The 18,571-nt window shown below is 45.0% G+C and overlaps 1 protein-coding gene across 2 annotated transcripts in view; it reads right to left on the bottom strand.

Moving 5' to 3' along the window:
• The window catches only part of DDAH2 (DDAH family member 2, ADMA-independent), a 44,633-nt gene that overhangs the window by 23,718 nt on the left and 2,344 nt on the right, over positions 1–18,571 (bottom strand). Inside the window, exons 1-2 of one of the 2 annotated variants that reach the window (XM_077460791.1) lie at positions 18,414–18,565; positions 11,714–12,172 (exon numbers count right to left, since the gene is read on the bottom strand). In XM_077460791.1, the coding sequence (XP_077316917.1) occupies positions 11,714–11,977 (264 nt within the window). In that variant the 5' untranslated portion in view covers positions 11,978–12,172; positions 18,414–18,565. Of the gene's footprint in view, positions 1–11,713; positions 12,173–18,413; positions 18,566–18,571 lie in introns of those variants that run through there. The other variant, XM_077460798.1, reaches the window with a different exon arrangement.

The raw sequence follows: 18,571 nt of genomic DNA, 5'->3' as shown, positions 1-18,571 counted from the left end.
TGCTACCTTATGCGCTACCAAATCTCACCCCAAAGAGCCAGTGATTGTAATGTCACGATTGTGCTGCTCTCCGTTCTCAGTGCTGGAGAAGATGCTGTAGTTGAAGGTTCTATAGGCAATACTGGGCAGCATTCCTCTGTTCTCTCCCTGCCATTTTGGACCACATCTATGGTTTGTCTTAAGGGCCAATCTTCATTGAAGGGTTGAAGTGGAAATTAACATTATGTAGCATGCTTACTTGTTTAATCCAGGTTACCAATGTTTATGGCACCTTGCCTTTTTTGTTTTACTGAATACAGTATAATAATTCATGAGGACGAGAAAGAAATTCTTGACTTGGCTTTGGAATTAGACCAGGTCCCTCTAGTCTTCACACACACCCTCAGTGTCTTAGGTCTAAGCAATGGCTTCTCTGCTACTACAATCATATCCAAAAACTGGCACAGAGCCAACAGTACCAGATTTTGAAAGTTTGTCCCTGGTAAGGTCTATGACTAATCAATCTGTCCATCTGTACTGCAAATGCATCCATTATATAGAATTCTTATCCATCCAGGTTCTCTCACAGCTTTACACAAACACTGGAGCTCAAATATAAAACTAAAAATTTCAGTTTGGTAAAAAAGTATTCATTGATACATATGTGACTGACCATTACATATTTCTTTTGCTAGGGAGATTCATCCTCTCCTCTAATTAACCACTTAAGGACCAGGCCTCTTTTTCAGACTTGGTGTTTACATGTTTAAAACAGTTTTTTTTGCTAGAAAATTACTTAGAACCCCCAAACATTTTATATTGGGTTTTTTTCTAACACCCTAGAGAATAAAATGGCGGTCATTGAAATACTTTTTTTCACACCGTATTTGCGCAGCGGTCTTACAAACGCACTTTTTTTGGAAAAAATTCACTTTTTTGAATAAAAAAATAAGACAACAGTAAAATTAGCCCAATTTTTTTTTTATATTCTGAAAGATAATGGTACGCCGAGTATATTGATAACCAACATGTCACGCTTCAAAATTGTGCCCGCTCGTGGAATGGCGTCAAACTTTTAGCCTCAAAAATCTCCATAAGCGACATTTAAAAAATTCTACAGGTTGCATTTTTTGCATTACAGAGGAGGGCTACAATTATTGCTCTCGCTCTACCGATCGCAGCGATACCTCACATGTGTGGTTTGACCACCGTTTTCATATGCGGGCGCTACTCACGTATGCGCTCGCTTCTGTGCGCAAGCTCGTCGTGACGGGGCGTTTTTAAAAAAAAAAAAAAATGTTTTTTCTTATTTATTTTAATTGATTTTATTTATTTTTACACTGTTTAAAAAAAAAAAAAAAAAGGATCACTTTTATTCCTATTACAAGGAATGTAAACATCCCTTGTAATAGAAAAAAGCATGACAGGTCCTCTTAAATATGAGATCTGGGGTCAAAAAGTCCTCAGATCTCATATTTGGGCTAAAATGCAACAAAACAAAAAAAAAAAAAAAAAAAAAAAAATAAAAGAAAATCTGACATTTAAAAAAAAAAAATATACCTTTAAGAGGTATGGGCGGAAGTGACGTTTTGACGTCGCTTCTGCCCCTCCTATGGTATAGAGACGAGTGGGGGCCATCTTAGCCTCACTTGTCTCTATGCCCAGCAGATGAAAGGACCCGATCGCCTCCGCCGCTACCGACGGCTCCGGTAAGCGGTGGCACCTCTCCCGCCGCCGATAGCGGTGATCTCGCGTCGAATCTGCCGCGGAGACCACCGTTATCGTACAGCCGACCGCCGCCTGAAGAGATGGATATCTCGGTTGTGGCAGCAGCTGCTGCCGTTACCGAGATATCCCTCTTCAAAAATAGGACGTACATCGCCGTGCGGCGGTCGGCAAGTGGTTAATCATATTCCCCCTCACTTTTGAGAGATTTAATCTTTTCTGCAGTTTCCACAAAGAGAAATGTAAACAAGATCTCCCCAGTAAGCTACAGAATGGAAAAATAAATAAAAAAAAAAAAAAAAAAAAAAAAAAGGAAGATTTGGCGTCCGATAGATATACTGTGTTGACAGGCTTTTGTTTGCATTTTTTTTTTTTTTTTTTTTTTTTATATAGAAATGCAACGTATGGAACTATAGGAATCCATAGCCCAATTTAAATAAGTGATATTCGGATCAAAGGAAAATCACCTGCAGCTTAAAAATGTACCCATCAAGGAATTCTGAATGATTTCAGAAGCATCTTAGCACAACTAATCCCTCCCCCTTCCATGGTTTTCAGCCAAGGACGCTGTCATCTTGGCCTCCATTTGATCTTCAACTTTCATGGTGCTGCACATGTGATAAGTTATGACACCAGCCATTGGATGGTTTGACAATTTGGTTGAGCTCACAGCCAATGCAACAGTTACATTACTGGCATGCGCCTGGAACATAACCATTGTTTGAAACTGTTAAAGCAATGGCTTTAGTTCCACTTTGAATTGAAGAAAATTGAGGCCATGGACACAAGCCCAAAGACACGAGCCCTTGGGAAGCATGAGTCCAAGCACGTCTGCTCTATGTATAACAGACTGCTTTAGGTTTAGAGGCTCTGAAAATAAAGGCCTGGAGATTCCCGTTGTACAATCAGCAGTGTCAAGAGATTCTAACCATTCCCCACTCTACAAAATGGGTGTATGTCTGTGTCCCCATTGGAGATGTTCTATCATGCAAATTAAAAAAAAAAAAAAAAAAAAAAAAAAAGGGGGAAGGAAAGCCATTACAACCATCATCCTAACCTAAATGAGCTTTGAAAATGTACAGAAAGACCACCAAATCTTTAGTGCCCTGTAATTCTAATAGCGCCACAAAGTTCAGTAATGTGACCACTGGCATTACATTTGTCAGCAAGATCTTTTCCATATGACCACCCTTCGGGTAGCACTAGTCCGGTATTGGCTCTTCTTGAGCAGAGATCCTCTATATCGGAGTTCATGTGACCAATACCTTGGGATATAGCCTTACCATTATTATAGCACGCCCATAAAGAGAAAGGTGTATGTGACCATTGGTGGCTGCAATCTGGAAATTCTAGCTGCCTGGCAGTGTCTTAATCCAATACTTATACGGTCATATACCCAGAACAAGCATGGAACAAATAAATAAGTCAGAAAAAAGCAAGGAGGTCAGTGACTTAGCAAATATTGAAGTCAAAGCATCAGCAACCGAGATTGTGGAAGGAGAGGTCAGCAATGGCAGCCTTCTTGTTTTGCAGGCAGGTTTCCTTTAAAACAGGAGTGGGATAGGGTTTGTTTGGGGCTCAAAAGTTTCCCCAATTTAAATTATGGGTCTGCTTTGACAGCCCATTTAACGTGGCAATGCACATTTGCCATGCTTTGTGGCACTTACCTGCTCTATGAGCAGTACATTGTACAGTAGAGCCCAAGCTAGTGCACCACATTGCAAATTATATACTGTTCATTGTGGGGTAAGAAAAAAAAAAAAAAAAAAAAAAAAAAAAAACAAGAGTTAGACTTACCGGTAACTCTGTTTCTAGGAGTCGTCCAGGACAGCACTAGAGAGATGGGCTCCACCTCCAGAGGCAGGAAACACAATCCAGATCTTTAAAGGGCGGTCTCCATCCCTTCACCTTCAGTCTTGTAACCGAGAACTTCCCCGGAACGGCTTCTGTAACAAAAACACTTGTCCAGCATTATAACAGCATATAGGGAGGGAATCCATGCTGTCCTGGACGACTCCTAGAAACAGAGTTACCGGTAAGTCTAACTCTCATTTTCTCTAGTCTGTCCAGGACAGCACTAGAGAGGATCAACGAGAACTTACTAGATTGGGGGGGGGGGGGGGGGGGGGCAGACTACCGCTTGAAGGACCTTTCTCCCAAACGCCTGGTCTTGCGCTGAGATAAGGTCCAATCTGTAATGCTTCATAATAGTCGAGTAGCTTGACCAAGTTGCTGCTTGACAAATTTGTTCTGGTGTCGCCCCAGCTCGCTCTGCCCAAGAGGTCGATAGTGCCCATGTAGAGTGAGCCATGGGGGAAAAGGGACATTCTATTTTCATCACTTTGTAAGCTTCTACAATAGCTTGTTTGATCCACCTTGCAATTGTATTCTTTGAAGCTTGTGACCCCAATTTTTTACCCGCATGTAAAACAAATAATGCATTTGATTTTCTAATGCTTTTCGACATCGCCAGATACTTTAAGACGCAGTCTCTCACATCCAGTTGGTGAAACTCTACCTCCTTAGGATTAGTGGGGGACCCACAGAACGAAGGTAAAACAATTTCCTGTGTTCTGTGGAATTTTGTCACTACTTTGGGTAAAAACCCAGGGTCTGTGCACAACACCAGCCTGTCTTCAAAAATTTGCAAAAACAGCTCTTTCACCGAATGTGCCTGAAGCTCGCTAATGCGTCTAGCTGTGGAAATAGCCACTAGGAACACTGTTTTGAACATGATCCATTTCAAGGAAAGCTCTTCTTCCTGTGACCTTTTTACCCATCCCTGTAAAACAATTGACAGGTCCCATTTGGGTAATTTTTTTTAAAGGAACAGGTTTAATCCTGGTCAACCCCTTAAAGAACCTGCTAACTAGCGGGTCTGCTGCCAGAGGTTGCTCCAAACAAAACAGACAGGGCCGCAACTTGTACTTTTAAGGTACTAATGGCCAGTCCCTTATCCACACCATCTTGTAAAAACTCAAAGACTGTCGGGATACTTACAGACACCTTTTTAGCTTCTCGTTGTACACCCCCTTTAGATGGACCGCCGAAACAGACTCTAGGTTTTCCTTGGCCCAGTGCAGGATTGTACTTGTTAGTTTGATCAAGGACGGGCATCTCGTTCCTCCCTGTTCGTTTAGGTAGGAAACCGCCACCACGCTGTCCGAGAGGACCTGTACATGGTGGTCCCTCAGATGCCTGGTAAATGCCCTTTAGGGCTTCCCAGATTGCCTGCAACTCTCTCCAATTGGCCGACCTCTGGGTCTGTGTCTTCCCCCAGCACCTTTGGGCTACTTTTGACCCCAAATGGGCCACCCAGCCCCAAGCACTGGCATCCGTAGTGATGCGGACAGACACTGGAGGAGACCACCATAGACCCCGTACTAGGTTCTCCTCTCTCCTCCACCAACATACAGACCTTCTGGTCTTTGAGGATAGACGGATAATCCTGTCCAGGGATTCTTGTGCTCCATCCCAGCTGCCCAGAATATTGGCCTAAGGGCACCTGAAATGAGCCCTTGTCCAAGGAAGGACAGGGATTGTTGCCACTAACAGGCCCAACCCTGCCATAGCTGAGCGGAGGGAAATTGCCCAATTGGTCTGCAAAAAAGGTTACCGTCGCCTTCACCTTTTCTACTTTTTCCTCTGTGAGGAAGACTTTCTGCGACACCGAATCTACCAGGAAACCTAGATACTGTATGGCCTGTGTCGGTGTCAAGTGTGACTTTTCTTCGTTTATTAACCACCCCAGCCTTTTTAGACAAGAGATGGCTACCCTCAGATCTCCCTGCAGTCTGAGATTTGAGGGGGCGAAGAATAAAAAAAGTCGTCCAAGTATGGTATGACGGCGACCCCTTTCAGTCTCAGGGGAGCCAATGCTTCCGACAGGACCTTGGTGAATATCCTGGGGGAGGAAGATAGACCCAATTCAGGGCTCTGCCATTCGAAGTATTGGGTCTGCCTTCCCCATAGAAGATGTTTGCCCCATAGAATAATTTGCCTGACGGTTTCTTCACTACAAACACATGCGAGTAGAAACCGTGGTTTGTTTCCTGTGATGGAACTGGCACTAGAACCCTCTGGTCTATTAAATCACCAATTTGCGACAGTAAAGCTGGCCCTTTCTGAGGATCCTTGGGAGGCTTGGTCAGACACATCCTTGTAGGGGGGTGTGTTTGAACTGTATTTTGTAACCCTCCCTGATGATCCTCAGAATAAAAGTATTTGGGGTAGTATTTTCCCACTGTGGGAGGAACTGCCCCAGTCTTCCTCCCACAGGAACCAAGTCACTGGGATTTAGGGGTTTTTTTTAGAAGAGGAAAAAAAGATAACTTTTCGGTTTTCCTCCCATCCACAGTTTTTTTAGGGGTTGACTCCTTAGAGGTCTGTCCTTGTGACTGTCCCTGCCTTTGGAAAAAAGCGTTTACCTGTAGTCTTTTTGGTTTTAACAGGAAAGGCCTTCTTGTCCGCAGTATGGTCCAGGACCTTCTCAAGATCCTGCCTGAACAAGAGGTCTCCCTCAAAGGGGATGCCACATAACCTCACTTTTGAGGCTGAGTCTCCTGACCAAGACTTCAACCAAAGTGCCCTGCGAGATGCGTTTACAAGGCCAGCAGTCCTGGCTGACAATTTGACAGACTCCGAAGAGGCATCTGCCATATAACCTGCTGCTTTATGTAGCATAGGAAATCCTGGATTCCCTTCCTTTCTCGAGGTTCCTCCTTCCAAATGGCTTTGCAATTGTTCCAGCCAGACCTCCAAATTGCGAGCCATTATTGTTGTGGTCATTGCAGGTTTTAAATTAGTCATGGTTACTTCCCATGACCTCTTCAGCAGCACCTCCATCCTCTTATCCATGGGTTCCTGAAGGACACTCATGTCCTCAAAGGTGAGGTCTGTTGATTTTGCACACTGGGAAAAAGCTGCGTCTACCTTAGGTACTTTGTTCCAGACGCAAGTGGGGTCCTCACTGAAGGGGAATCTCCGCTTCATACTTTTAGGAAAAAAAAAAAGAGCTTTTTCTCTGGCTCCTCCCACTCTCTTGATTGAATCTACCAGTGTGCTATGAACCGGAAAAACCCTGGCTGAATCTTCCTTTAGGGTTTGATACAACCGGTCACGTAAGGACAGGGAGACTGGCTCTTCTTTAATTTTCGAGCGTCTCATAAATCACCCCCAGTAAGGCATCTACCTCCTTGAGTGAGAGCCTGTATCTGGGAGAGCTTGTCCCTTGAGCAGGAATATCTCTGGATGATGCCGTCTCACTTAGGCCATCCAGTGAATCGAATTCCTCTTCCCCCTGATTCTCCACCTTCCTCTGGGGTGGAAGCAGGGGGGACTGCTTCTGGTTTTGGGGGTCTCAAGGTTCGCTAGCATTGTCTTGAATGATTGCATTTCTTTCTGTACCCCAGAAATCAAATCCTTACAAGCCCCCTTAGCTTCCTTATAGACCAATTTGTCTATGCACGGTTTACAAAGGGGCTTAGACCATCCTTCTTTTAATTTATTCATACATGAAGGACATCTCTTCTTCCCCCCTGACCTCTCTGGTTCTTTGGGCAGAGCCTAAGACAAAAGAAGGAGAGAAGAAAAGGAAGGGAAAAAACAGACAAGCCAACATCAGCGAAACCTTAGCAAAAATAAGATGCCTTCACCAAATACCTATGTGCATCCCACCAGCCGCTAACAGGATTCGCAAGACACTTTAGTCTGGAACCTGTTTGAGAGGGAGGGAGGAAAAGCACACCTGGACCATTTCATAATGCCTTTGCATTGATTAGTCCATCACTCCCCCCCCCCCCTCTCTCCCAGCCCTGTAGGTACAAGACACCTCTGCGTTTGCCTACCTGAGCTGGTTCGGCTCCACTGCCACTCTCTACTGCATCCATATCCGATTGGAATCTTGCCTGACCGCCTGGAGACTTTTCCCTTCGTTTGTGATGCAGCACGATCGTTATGTGGCCAGGGCTTTTTAAAATAGCCACCAAGGTTCCGATCGTCCATGCTCGCCGCGCAACCCGGAATCGGATTGCCGGAAGTCCTCTGCCCTCCTCCTGCGTTCCACAGGCCGGAACTCGATGCCTGTGCCCACCGCCCTGCCTGACTTTGCGCCCAAATCCGAACCGATTGTCAGGCGAGGGAACGCCAGCCCTCCCCGGGCTTCCAGAAGGAGAACGCAGATTTGTAGTTGCTGTCAACCCGACCGGAGGACCTCAGATGTCTGCCACCTAAACAGGTACACAGAACTCCTTCTCCGTCTCTTAGGGCACGCCCACCATCAGAGGAAGGAGAGCTCCTCATCCTGCCTCCTCCTCCGGTGGAGGAAACACAAAGACTGAAGGGGAAGGGACGGAGACCGCCCTTTAAAGATCTGGATTGCGTTTCCTGCCTCTGGGAGGTGGAGCCCATCTCTCTAGTGCTGTCCTGGACAGACGACTAGAACAAAAAAAGTCATGCATGTTTTTGCATCAACTTTGGTGCTCTAGCATGTATTAACACACCGCAAAACATTTAAAGTGAACAGCTTTGGGGGAAAAAAAAAAAACCCCCACACACACACACACACACCAATCCTACTCTCTGCCACACATTCTAAAACGAAACTATCTAGCCATGTAAAGCAAAAATTGCTGTACTTACCTGCTCAGCAGCCGATCCAGCTGCAGATGCTGTGTCCAGGAGAGAACAATGGCTGGGAAGTGACATCACCCATAGAATTACTGTTTGGCTTCCATTGGTCAGCTGCCTCTTCTGCACATGCCTACATAGTGAAGCCACTACTGACAGCTCAGCTTGGCACCAGACCAGCTGCAGAACAGGTAAGTACAGCAATTTTAGCCTTATAGAGCTAGATTACTATTTGAATATGGCATAGAGTAGGATTAGAGTTAGTTAGTTTTTGCCTAAACTTCCACTGCAAGTGTGAAAGGGCCTCAACCACTTGAGATAGATAGAATGTGGGGGCTGAAGGAGAGGTCAGAGTCAAGGATTACACCCAGCACACTGGCATGTGTGGAGGGACCAATGATTGTGCTGTTGATCTTAATGGTAAAGTCATTGGTGAGACACCAGGAAGGAGGAAATATTACAAGTTCTCTGGGAGGAGATTGAGGGGGCGCGTTAAGGAGTGGAGAGATAGATCTGGGTGTCATTGGCGTAGAGGTGGCATTGGAAGCCATGGGAGGTTATCAACTGGCCCTGGGAAGAGGTATAGAGCGAGAATAGGAGGGGCCCAAGGACAGAGATTTGGGGTACCCCAACAGAGAGGAAGTAGTAGAGGATTTGGAGTTGTAAGACACTGAAAGTGCGCTGAGACAGGAGGAGAACCAGGATAAAGCAGACTCAGAGGCCAAGGGAGTGTAGTTTGCCGAGGAGGAGCAGGTGGTCAACTGTGTCGAAGGCAGCAGAGAGGTCTAAAGCCCTATACACACTATCAGTTTTTCTGCTGAGTTTTTCCTTCAGATTTACCAAAACCATCATATATGAGGTCAAACCTTAGGAGTTTCAATTTGTATGCAATCAGGCAGGCCCTTGCACTACATGGTTTTGGTAAACCTGAAGGAAAAACGCGGCAGAAAAACTGATAGTGTGTATGGGGCTTAAGAGTACGAGTATGGAGTAATGGCCATAAGTTTTAGCAGTTAGTTGGTCATTGGTGAGTTTTAGTAGGGCAGTTTCAGTAGAATGTTGTGGATGGAAGCCGGATTGTAGGGGGTCGAGAAGGTTGTTGTCCGTGAGGTAGCGACTCACTCGGTCATGGACAAGGCATTCAATGAGCTTGAAGGCAAATGGGAGCAGGAAGATGGGTCTCAAGTTATTAAAACAGGTGGGGTCTAGTGAGGGTTTTTTAAAGTATGGGGGTGACCAGTGCATGTTTGAGCAGGGAAGGAAAGGTGCCGGAGGAGAGGGAAAGGTTGAAGATGTGGGCTAGGGGGTTTAGGATAGAGTGGGAAGGTGGACGCAGTAATTGTGAGGGGACAGGGTCCAGGGGACAGGTAGTGAGGTGGGCCATGGAGAGGAGTTTATCAACTTCATCGGTGGTAACTGGGTAGAAGGAGGAGGGTATTGAGTGTGGTGTTGGATCTGATGTGTTGGGTAGGGGATGAAGTTGAATGCTGGATATCTCCTTGCAAATGGTGATGATTTTGCTTTTGAAATGCTTGGCAATCTGTTGAGCGTTAAGCAAGTTGGTGGGTGGGGGCTGAAGTAAGGAATTAAGGGTAGAAAAGAGTTGACTAGGTTTGTATGAGAGGGTTTTGATGAGAGTGTTGTAGTAGGTTTGTTTAGCAGTGTGGAGGCAGGAGTTGCATTTGAGAAGGGCAGATTTGTAGAGGGTAAAGTCTAGCAGGGACTTAGATTTACGCCATGCTCACTCAAGAGCATGGCTGCATCTCAAGACTTCTGGTGTCGTCTGTTTACCAGGGTTGTGGCAGATGGGGCCTGGTTCTGTGTGTAGAAAGAGGAGCAAGTACGTCTAGGGAGGATGACAGCGTTTTGTAGATGAAAGTGGTTAGGTCTGGGCAGGACAGGGGTGCTATTTTGTTGTGAAGGCCATCAGTAGCAGAATGGAAGGGTTGAGGTTACGAAGGTTTCTTCAGGTAGTGGTATGTGGGTTGGCAGCATGGGAGGTAGGCAACAAGGAGAGTGTGAAACAGATAAGGTTGTGATCAGAGAGAGGAAAGGGGTGTTAGAGAGGTTGCAGGGAGTGCAGCGATGGGAGAATACGAGTTTGAGAGTATTGCCATTGGAGTGAGTAGTGGTTTGTGTCCATTGTGTTAGGTTAAAAGGAGGTCACGTTGAGAAGTGGTTGCAATACTAACATTGATTGGAATGTAAAGTCACCCAGGATGATGGTAGGTACTTCAGAGGAGAGAAAGTAGGGTAGCCATGCAGAGAAGTCATCCAGAAAGCATGCCACTGGTCCAGGAGGCTGATAAATGACTGCGACCCTCAGACAAGCTCAAGAGAAAAGACGAATGCAGTGCACCTCATAAGAGCGGGGGAAAAAGAGGGATGAGCAGGAGGTGATAAGTGCAGTAATATTAAGTGGGCAGAAGAGAGGGAAATACTTACAGGTTGGGGGAAGGAGGGGGGGGGGGCTGGGAGGGAGTAAAGATATGAGGATCGAGGACGTTATAGCAAAGATTAGTGTGAGCATGTTGGAGGGTAGGGAGATGAGAATAGAATGAATGCTGAGGAAAGTTAGAGGATGAAGGGGAATATTGTGTAAAATAGGTGTGGAACACCAATGTCTGTATTTACTTTTTTGTAGCAGTGCCTTAGTCAAAGCGCCTGTGTACAAGTGCCAAACACTTGTCCCCGGAGTGATACTTTGCGCAAGGAGTGGCCAGCCCAAACCCTCGCCAGCCGTCCCAAGAAATTAACTACATTTATACAGAGATGGTGTGTGTGGGGGGGGGGGGGGGGGGAAAGAGATTTCCCCCCACATTTTATTTAGACTTGCAACTCTTCCCTAGTCTAAATTGGATACCATTACTCTGTAGATTTTTTCCAAGTGACTGACAGATATAGTAAATGGCAGATCCCTGCAATAGAATGTGTTATTATACTCACCTTTGTGGTGATCTGAGTGGTCTGCGTTTCATTCCTTCACTCTTCGGCCTCTTAAACTGGTCATACACTATGAAGTTCCTGATGAACTGACTGAAAACAAGTGTTGGTCCTGTTGACCACTTCCTGCATGGCATCTCTGTTGAAAAATGGAGCCAGGTGGAAAGTTGTCAGCTGAACAGTGGCTGCTTCCAATGAGCTGCAACCACTTTTAGGGTATTCTGACAGCTGGTGGGGCCCACTAAAAATGATATAAGCTGCAGCAGACAGTTCATCCTTCTACTCAATAAAAAAATAAAAAGCCCCCCTAGGGGGTGGCTGAGGGGGTCACTTAGTGAATTGGCACATCAGCACAGCGTCCCTTGAACCTGTTGGCTACCATGCAGAGGCTCCCTTGAACCTGTGGCATGCATGATCAGAGGCAGATCTCTGAACTTACCTCTTTCCTCCTGGCGGGGATGGCTGGACGGGTGATCAAAGCCGTATCCGCTATCACTACTGCTGTGTCACCAATCAGCTGCCCTCGTGGAAGGTCTTCGCTGGCAGGCAACTCCATCACTTGGAGGCCAAGTTTCTGTCTGAGGATGCCAGAGTACACACCACTCTCACGTTGAGCCCTTGCAAAGTCCACTTGCCCATCAGCTTCTTGCGCCAGGGAGGCAGGGACCCCTCTTACAACTGCGTGGGTGTATCTACCACTCATGTTTAAAGCAGAAGGGTAGGAAGTACAAGGCAACTTATTGGGAGAACTGTCACTTGTGGCCAGCAGATGGTGTCCTGGTGGGGCCTCCTGCCTCTGTTACTGTCCTGCCCCGTTAAGCAGTCCGATTGTCTTCTCCTCCAGTCTCGATGGATTCCTCTTTCCCACCGTCTCCTGCTTCCTTCCTGGCTTCACATCCTGCAAGAGAAGGAATGACAAGTATCCTCACAACATACATATTTAATGTAAACACTCAGCAATGAAAAAAATTAACAGTTTCATGGGAAAAGAACAGATTTCACATATAAGTGGCTTTACATTTTTTTTCTTGTCGCTTCTTTGACTCTTCAGTGCAAGAATTTCTTTGCAGCGATGAGATTTAAAGTGGACTTGTCACCACTGGTCACTTGTATTAAATAAAATACTACTACTTTTATCAAATAAACCCCATACAACAGACACAAAAAAATAAAATAAAAAAATAAATAAAAAGGGGAATAGACTTTACTAGCAGCCAGTGCCTTCTAATGCCACCTCTTTACTGCTCCCCAATAGCTTCAAGTAGCAGACTTCTAGGAGGAGGGTTGAATACCTATTTCCTTCTTCGCATGCTGTGGTTCCTCCCGCTGGATCATTGTCCTGTAGCAGTGTGAGACCCAACAGGAGACACCACAGCGTGCAGCAGGGAAGCAGATATTGCATACTCCTGAAGTGTTGAATTTTTGCAGCAGATAGGAAGTGGCGAAGCAGTGGCATTTCAAGACATGGGCTGACAGAATGGGAACCATATTCAGGGCCCATTCACAGGGATGGGGCAGGAGTATGCATTAGTGCATTATGATGCCATTTATTTCCAATGGCACTCTAATGCACGTGTCCAGACATTGCCAAAATGCATGGTAGTACCCCAACGTGCATTATGCTCAGTATTATGCACAAAAATATTATATAAAAATCTGCATTTCCGATTTTTGGTCCACTTTGGAGCATTGCCAGTCAATTCTAATGAATGGGCTGCCCTAAAAACGCATTTTATCCCAATGCACCAAAATCAGCCAGTGTTAATAGGGCCCTCACTCCTAACAGATATGCCATTGTATGTATGTATGTAGCGCTGGTACTCCTAACGAGTACACGCTATGTTTAAATTTAGTTTTTGCTCAAAACTGTAATGAGTTTTGGGACTAATTGTGCTAAATTGTACTTTGGCATCAGTTTGGCTGGGCTGTATAGAAGTTCTGCCTGGTCATAGGTGGAGTTGTACACCTGTGGGAGGCTATGGAACGCAGTCTGGTTTGACGCATTGGGTACCAATCTCTATCTCCGAACCAACCAGTGGGCGCATTTGTCTCACTGCGTAATCCGGGAAGGGGTACTTAAGGTGCCAAAGTCACGTGGTTCGGGGTTCTGGTCCAGAAGTTGTTGTCGACTCCATGGTCCTGGTCCTCCTGACCAACCCCCAGGGGCCCTCATGGCCTGGGGTGTGGATCCATCCATTTCCAAGCCTCGGAACTGGCTAGTTTGAGGCGCAGTAACTGAAAGGAGGATTCTAAGGTGTTCCGGTGACGTCTTGGGTTTGGAGAGGCCCAGCAACTCTACACGCGACCAGGGGAGGACTCTTCAGTGAGAGCCACGCACAAGGCTGGCCAGTCCAGTTGTGAGTGGCTGTTCCCTGGATTTTGTACATAGAGAGACTTTTGTTGAAGTCAGCAGTTCCAAGCACCTGAGCTAAACTCTACTGATAGTCTCTAAGTTGGGAATAGAGGGTGAGTTGTTCAACCGTTTTATGCAACATAAAAATCCTAACAAGGAATTCAAGTGTTGGTCTCTACAGTTACTGGGTTATCAGTAAGCCCAGAAAAATTCAGCAGCTCCTTCGGGGGTTAGTACCATATTTATAAGGCCATGATGGTTTGGATTTTTTTTCACCTTTAATAACACCTTCATTTACAAATTGCATTTTGTGTTTACTTGTGTTGTCCTTGACTATTGTTTAAATTGGTTTGATGTTCCAAAACACTTAAGTGTGACAAACATGCAAAGGAACAGGAAATGAGGGGCAAACACTTTTTCACACCACTATATTATATATATATATATATATATATATATATATATATATATATATATACACACATACATATACATACACACACACAACCCTGTGCTGACCGATCACTTTAAAGTAGATACAATAGAAACCAATCAATAACGTTTCACATAACCATTAACATGTTGGACTTGTGTCTTTTTTTTTCTACCTCGCCTACTATGTTATTGTAGTTTCAAACTACTTGAGGAAAAGTTGGCAATTGTCTTTGATGCACAGGTCTCTTGCAAAAATGGTCATACAGTACAGTTTTAATTTGTTTGCAGACTGTCAAAAAATTTAAAAAAACAAAGAAGGGTAGAAAAATGTGCCTTTAAATTCCTAGAAGTTTATGGATTGGATGGACTGATAGTACCTCTCCTTAAACTGTTATTTTATATTTTTCATAGGTTATGAAAACGAAAGTAGAATCAGTTATCGCTGGACAACAATGGACTATTTTCAGCCAGTTCCCAGCAGTCATTTCTAGAGACAAAAAAAAAAAAAAAAAAAAAAAAAAAAAAAAGCAAACGCACAACAACAACTTTCCTCTCCAACTCTTAAATTTGAGGCCCCTTGTGTGGTCATATGGGAAGTGTCAGCATTAAGACATCATTCCTGCACATCTGGCCACCCCATACCATGCAGCAGATGAAGGTTTGGTCCTATAAGAAAGTACAGTCCCCAGAGGGGTTACCAAAGTAAACAGCATTAAATAAAATCTAATGGAGGGTCTGATTAGTCCGTTAATGCATCATTTTAATAGTAGGGATGACGTTAAAGGTTCTACAATAGAAAACATAATGAAGGACACGGATTTCCTGTCTGAGAATCCTAAATACACAATAGTTACGGTTTTAAGTAGTTTATATGCTTAAATCCTTTTCTTGACCCTGAAGGCCTAATAACTAAAAAACAAAAGCTGCATGACCGACAGCAAACAGCTTTCCGTGTCATCACGCCCTGTACCCGAGATTCTATCACAGTTTACAATTTTCCTGCATATGAGTGGGCAGGCAGCTCAGCCAGAGAACCTGCAGGGAAGGGTTAGACCCTCTGTCAGGACTTAATTGCTGTCCCTATTAGGGAGAATTATCTTCTCTTCTTGTCAGGAAAATAAAAAAAATCTGAAAATTCTGCAACGTGGACACAGACCAAAACATATTATGGAGGAAAACGTCCCAAATTATTGTGGTTTGTGCCTTCCCAAAATTTCCCCTCTATTACTTTTCTGGGGACAATACCAAAAATGTGGGATTTGCCTTTATGTTCAGTAATGGTAAAACAGGGTGAATCTCCTTTACAGGAGCACATACAGCAATAAAATAAAAAAAAAAAAAAAAAAAAAGGATTTAAACCTTCGTCACTGTCTAAAAAATAACGGACCGAAAATTTTCACCTGGTGATCTGACCAGTAACACCTCCTGTATTAGAGTGCCCTTACTCTGGATGAAGGAGCACAGGGCACCTTTGGGCAGTAGCATTGTTAATCTGAATGGATGGGCAGTGTTAGATGATTGTTGTAAGCCCCCCTGTCAGTAGTAAATGGTTGGTCTTATAAATGTAATTGGTACGTTTAAGCAAGAGCACAAAAAACAACCGATTTACTGGCCAGATCACCAGGAATGAATAAATAAAATTGAATGTAATAATATTTATATTATATTATTATTTTATAAGACTTGGTAAGCTTGGTTACCCATACTGGGTTTAGCCCTGGTGCATGGCGTTTCTGTATGGGCACACTATCCAGCCCCACTGTTGGAGGCCTGTCAAACTCTATAAGAGTGTGACAGCTGATGCGGCTGCATGGGGCTGGGTGGTTCACGCAACGGTACTTCCATTTCGGTCAGTATAAACACCCGGAATGCAGACTCCTTACATTCTGGGAATTCATCCCTGGGTGCATACTTGTGGACAGGTCGAAATGCACGTGTAGTTAGCAGCCAGCCCAGGCTGGGGAAAGGGTTAAACATTTTCAGCTCTGATCCCAGGCTTTTGGTTCTTGAAGACCAATATGTTATATAAAAAAGGGGAACAGCTGAGATCAGGGGGCTGGATGGCAGCTGGAGAACAGAACATGGGTAGACCCACCTGTGAGTGCAAGGGCGGTGCTGAAGATACCAGGATTCATGGACATCTTCCAAGTCATGGACCTTGCCTATCGGGATTCACCTCAGGGGAGGTATGCCTGGGCCCCTTCATATTGTTAGTTCAGATCAAGGAATGAAGTTATTCAAGGGGTGCATGCTGGTTCTGGAGTATTCCAAAGAACCTGAGTCTGTAATGCACCAAGGGGTATGAGTAACACTGCTACAAAAGGTCAACTCAGCAAGACAAGGAAGAGGAATATAGTTGCTATGGGTAACCAAGTGAAGGAACAAGCTACAAGCAACCAGTCGGTAGGCATGACGCTTGGTAGGACAACAGGTCCTCTGGTAGTGGGGGGGGGGGGGGGGGGGGAGTAGGTGTTCTGGCTTCCTCCCCAACAGTCCACCTCCCATAGCAACCAGGAGCAGACTAGCGCCACAGATCTATGTCCTGGTCACGTGATACGGGAAGAAAAGTGTTAAGTGAGAGCACGCATGAGGACCACGCCAGGTGCTTGATGGGGCCTCACTGTGTTACTGGGGGTGAGGTAGCGGACGACTGGTGGAGTGGGCACAGGCTCAGCATGTCCCTACTAATGCAAGATAAAATTTACAGTGTGTAGTGACATGGGACAAATTGTTTTTCAGAGGAACTCTTCACTTTATTACTGCACATAATGAAGGCTCATCTCCAAGTCGGGGAACTAAATGTTTGATTGTTCACATGACCGTAGTCTTTGCTTGGTCCCGATCATTGAGCGTTACCCCACGTGCACAGAGGGCACTGCCTACATACTGCCCAAAACATGCATGCTCCATTATGTGTATAGTCCAGCCACAGCAGATGTCAGTTTGCCAGGCTGACCAGTGCCTTTCATCTGCAGCTAAAACGCCATGCACTGGGGCTAAATTCCAAGTGTGTATGGGCCCGAAGGCTTTCTTCACTCTGGCACCACATTTAACTTTTTATTAAAAAAAAAAAAAAAAAAAAAAAAAAAAAAAAAAAACGCAGGAGAAGTCATCTGGCCAGTACAAACAACTTTTTTTGCCTCCCAGGTCGCTTTTTCCTGCGTTCAGATGTTTCAGGTTTAGCTGCATATAAATGTGTTTAGAGTGTCTAATCAGATCCTGGAAGCACAGAATTCTATTTTCTCCCCCCGATACAGCTAATCTGACCGCATTTAAAACAGCGCGTACAGCACCACTGAAAAATCATTACATGCACCGAGAAATGGTCTTCTAAACGCAGGTTTAACAGTACCAGCGTGAATGAGGCCCAAGATAGGGAATGTAAGGACAACCTCCTCCGCTTTTACCTAACAGTTGGGAGGTGTTCTGTAGTTCACAGTAAAAACTCAGGTAGGGGGCGATAAAAGAATTCATAGCACAATTGTCAGCACACTACAGGAAGCTGCACACTCACAATTTCTGACAGGGTCAACTTTTTCCTGTGCACTTATTAAAATAGATAACAAAATACTTGCAATGATATATTTACCAAACAATAAAAAGGAAGCAAATACAGCAAAAGATTCATTTTTGGAGCTTACATACACTTGAATGCATCAGCTTTGAGAAGCTGATTAATAGCAATGGTTTGCATTTTATCATTTTTATTCATAAATAAAAGCCTTTGCATGTGTTGAAAACTGAATTGTTTGCAGAATTTGTGGGCATACCATAGACTATAATGCAACGCTGTGCATGCAATTTTTTGCTCAACCCTTCTAATCACAATGTGAACAAATTTCTGCATGCCACTGCTTAGACTTCTGCTACCTGAAGACCCAGCCAGACATGCCGAGACTTGTAGTTCCTGGTATTTGCAGCCACAGCATGTTGGGTCTTGTAGTTCTTAAAAGCGACCAGTATTGTAACAATAGGATTTATCTGGTGCAGACGGGGTTAACCTATTATCCTAACCCTAGGCTTTAGGCTTATAGAGCTGCACTGCATTATATTGCTTTGTATATGACAGCCATGGGAAGCTAGCCAAGCTAGTAAGAGTCTGGGCAGAAAAGCTTGCAGTCTGCAGGCAGGGCCCCATAGGTTCCCAGGGTAATCAGGCCTGGTGTACAGGAGGGACAGAGGAGGAAGGGACTTGGGATGAGGGGACCCTGCAGTGACACAGGGGCAGACAGGAGGGGACACAATGTGCAGGCAGGCTGAAGGAGCACACATTCTGACAGGAGGAAGAATGTGACAGACAGGGCGAGGCTGAGGAGCAGGGCCCAGACCCAGGGAAACACAATCCACTCACCACACAGGGAGGAGAGGTTCCAGGCACGTGATAAGTCCTTGTCCCTTGTCCCCAAACCGCAGAACACTGGGGGTCATCCAGTCCAGACCGTCCCTGCTGCCTCCCCCCCTATCCCTCCCCTCTCTGTCTCCACATCTCCCCCCATTATCTCTCCTCCC

This window comes from Lithobates pipiens, unplaced genomic scaffold (assembly GCF_037356315.1).
Source record: "Lithobates pipiens isolate NorthernLeopardFrog02 unplaced genomic scaffold, aLitPip1_a1.2 Scaffold_1, whole genome shotgun sequence".
NCBI lineage: Eukaryota > Metazoa > Chordata > Amphibia > Anura > Ranidae > Lithobates > Lithobates pipiens.
Note: the sequence above shows the minus strand (reverse complement) of the source record. Positions and strands in the feature narration are given on the sequence as shown.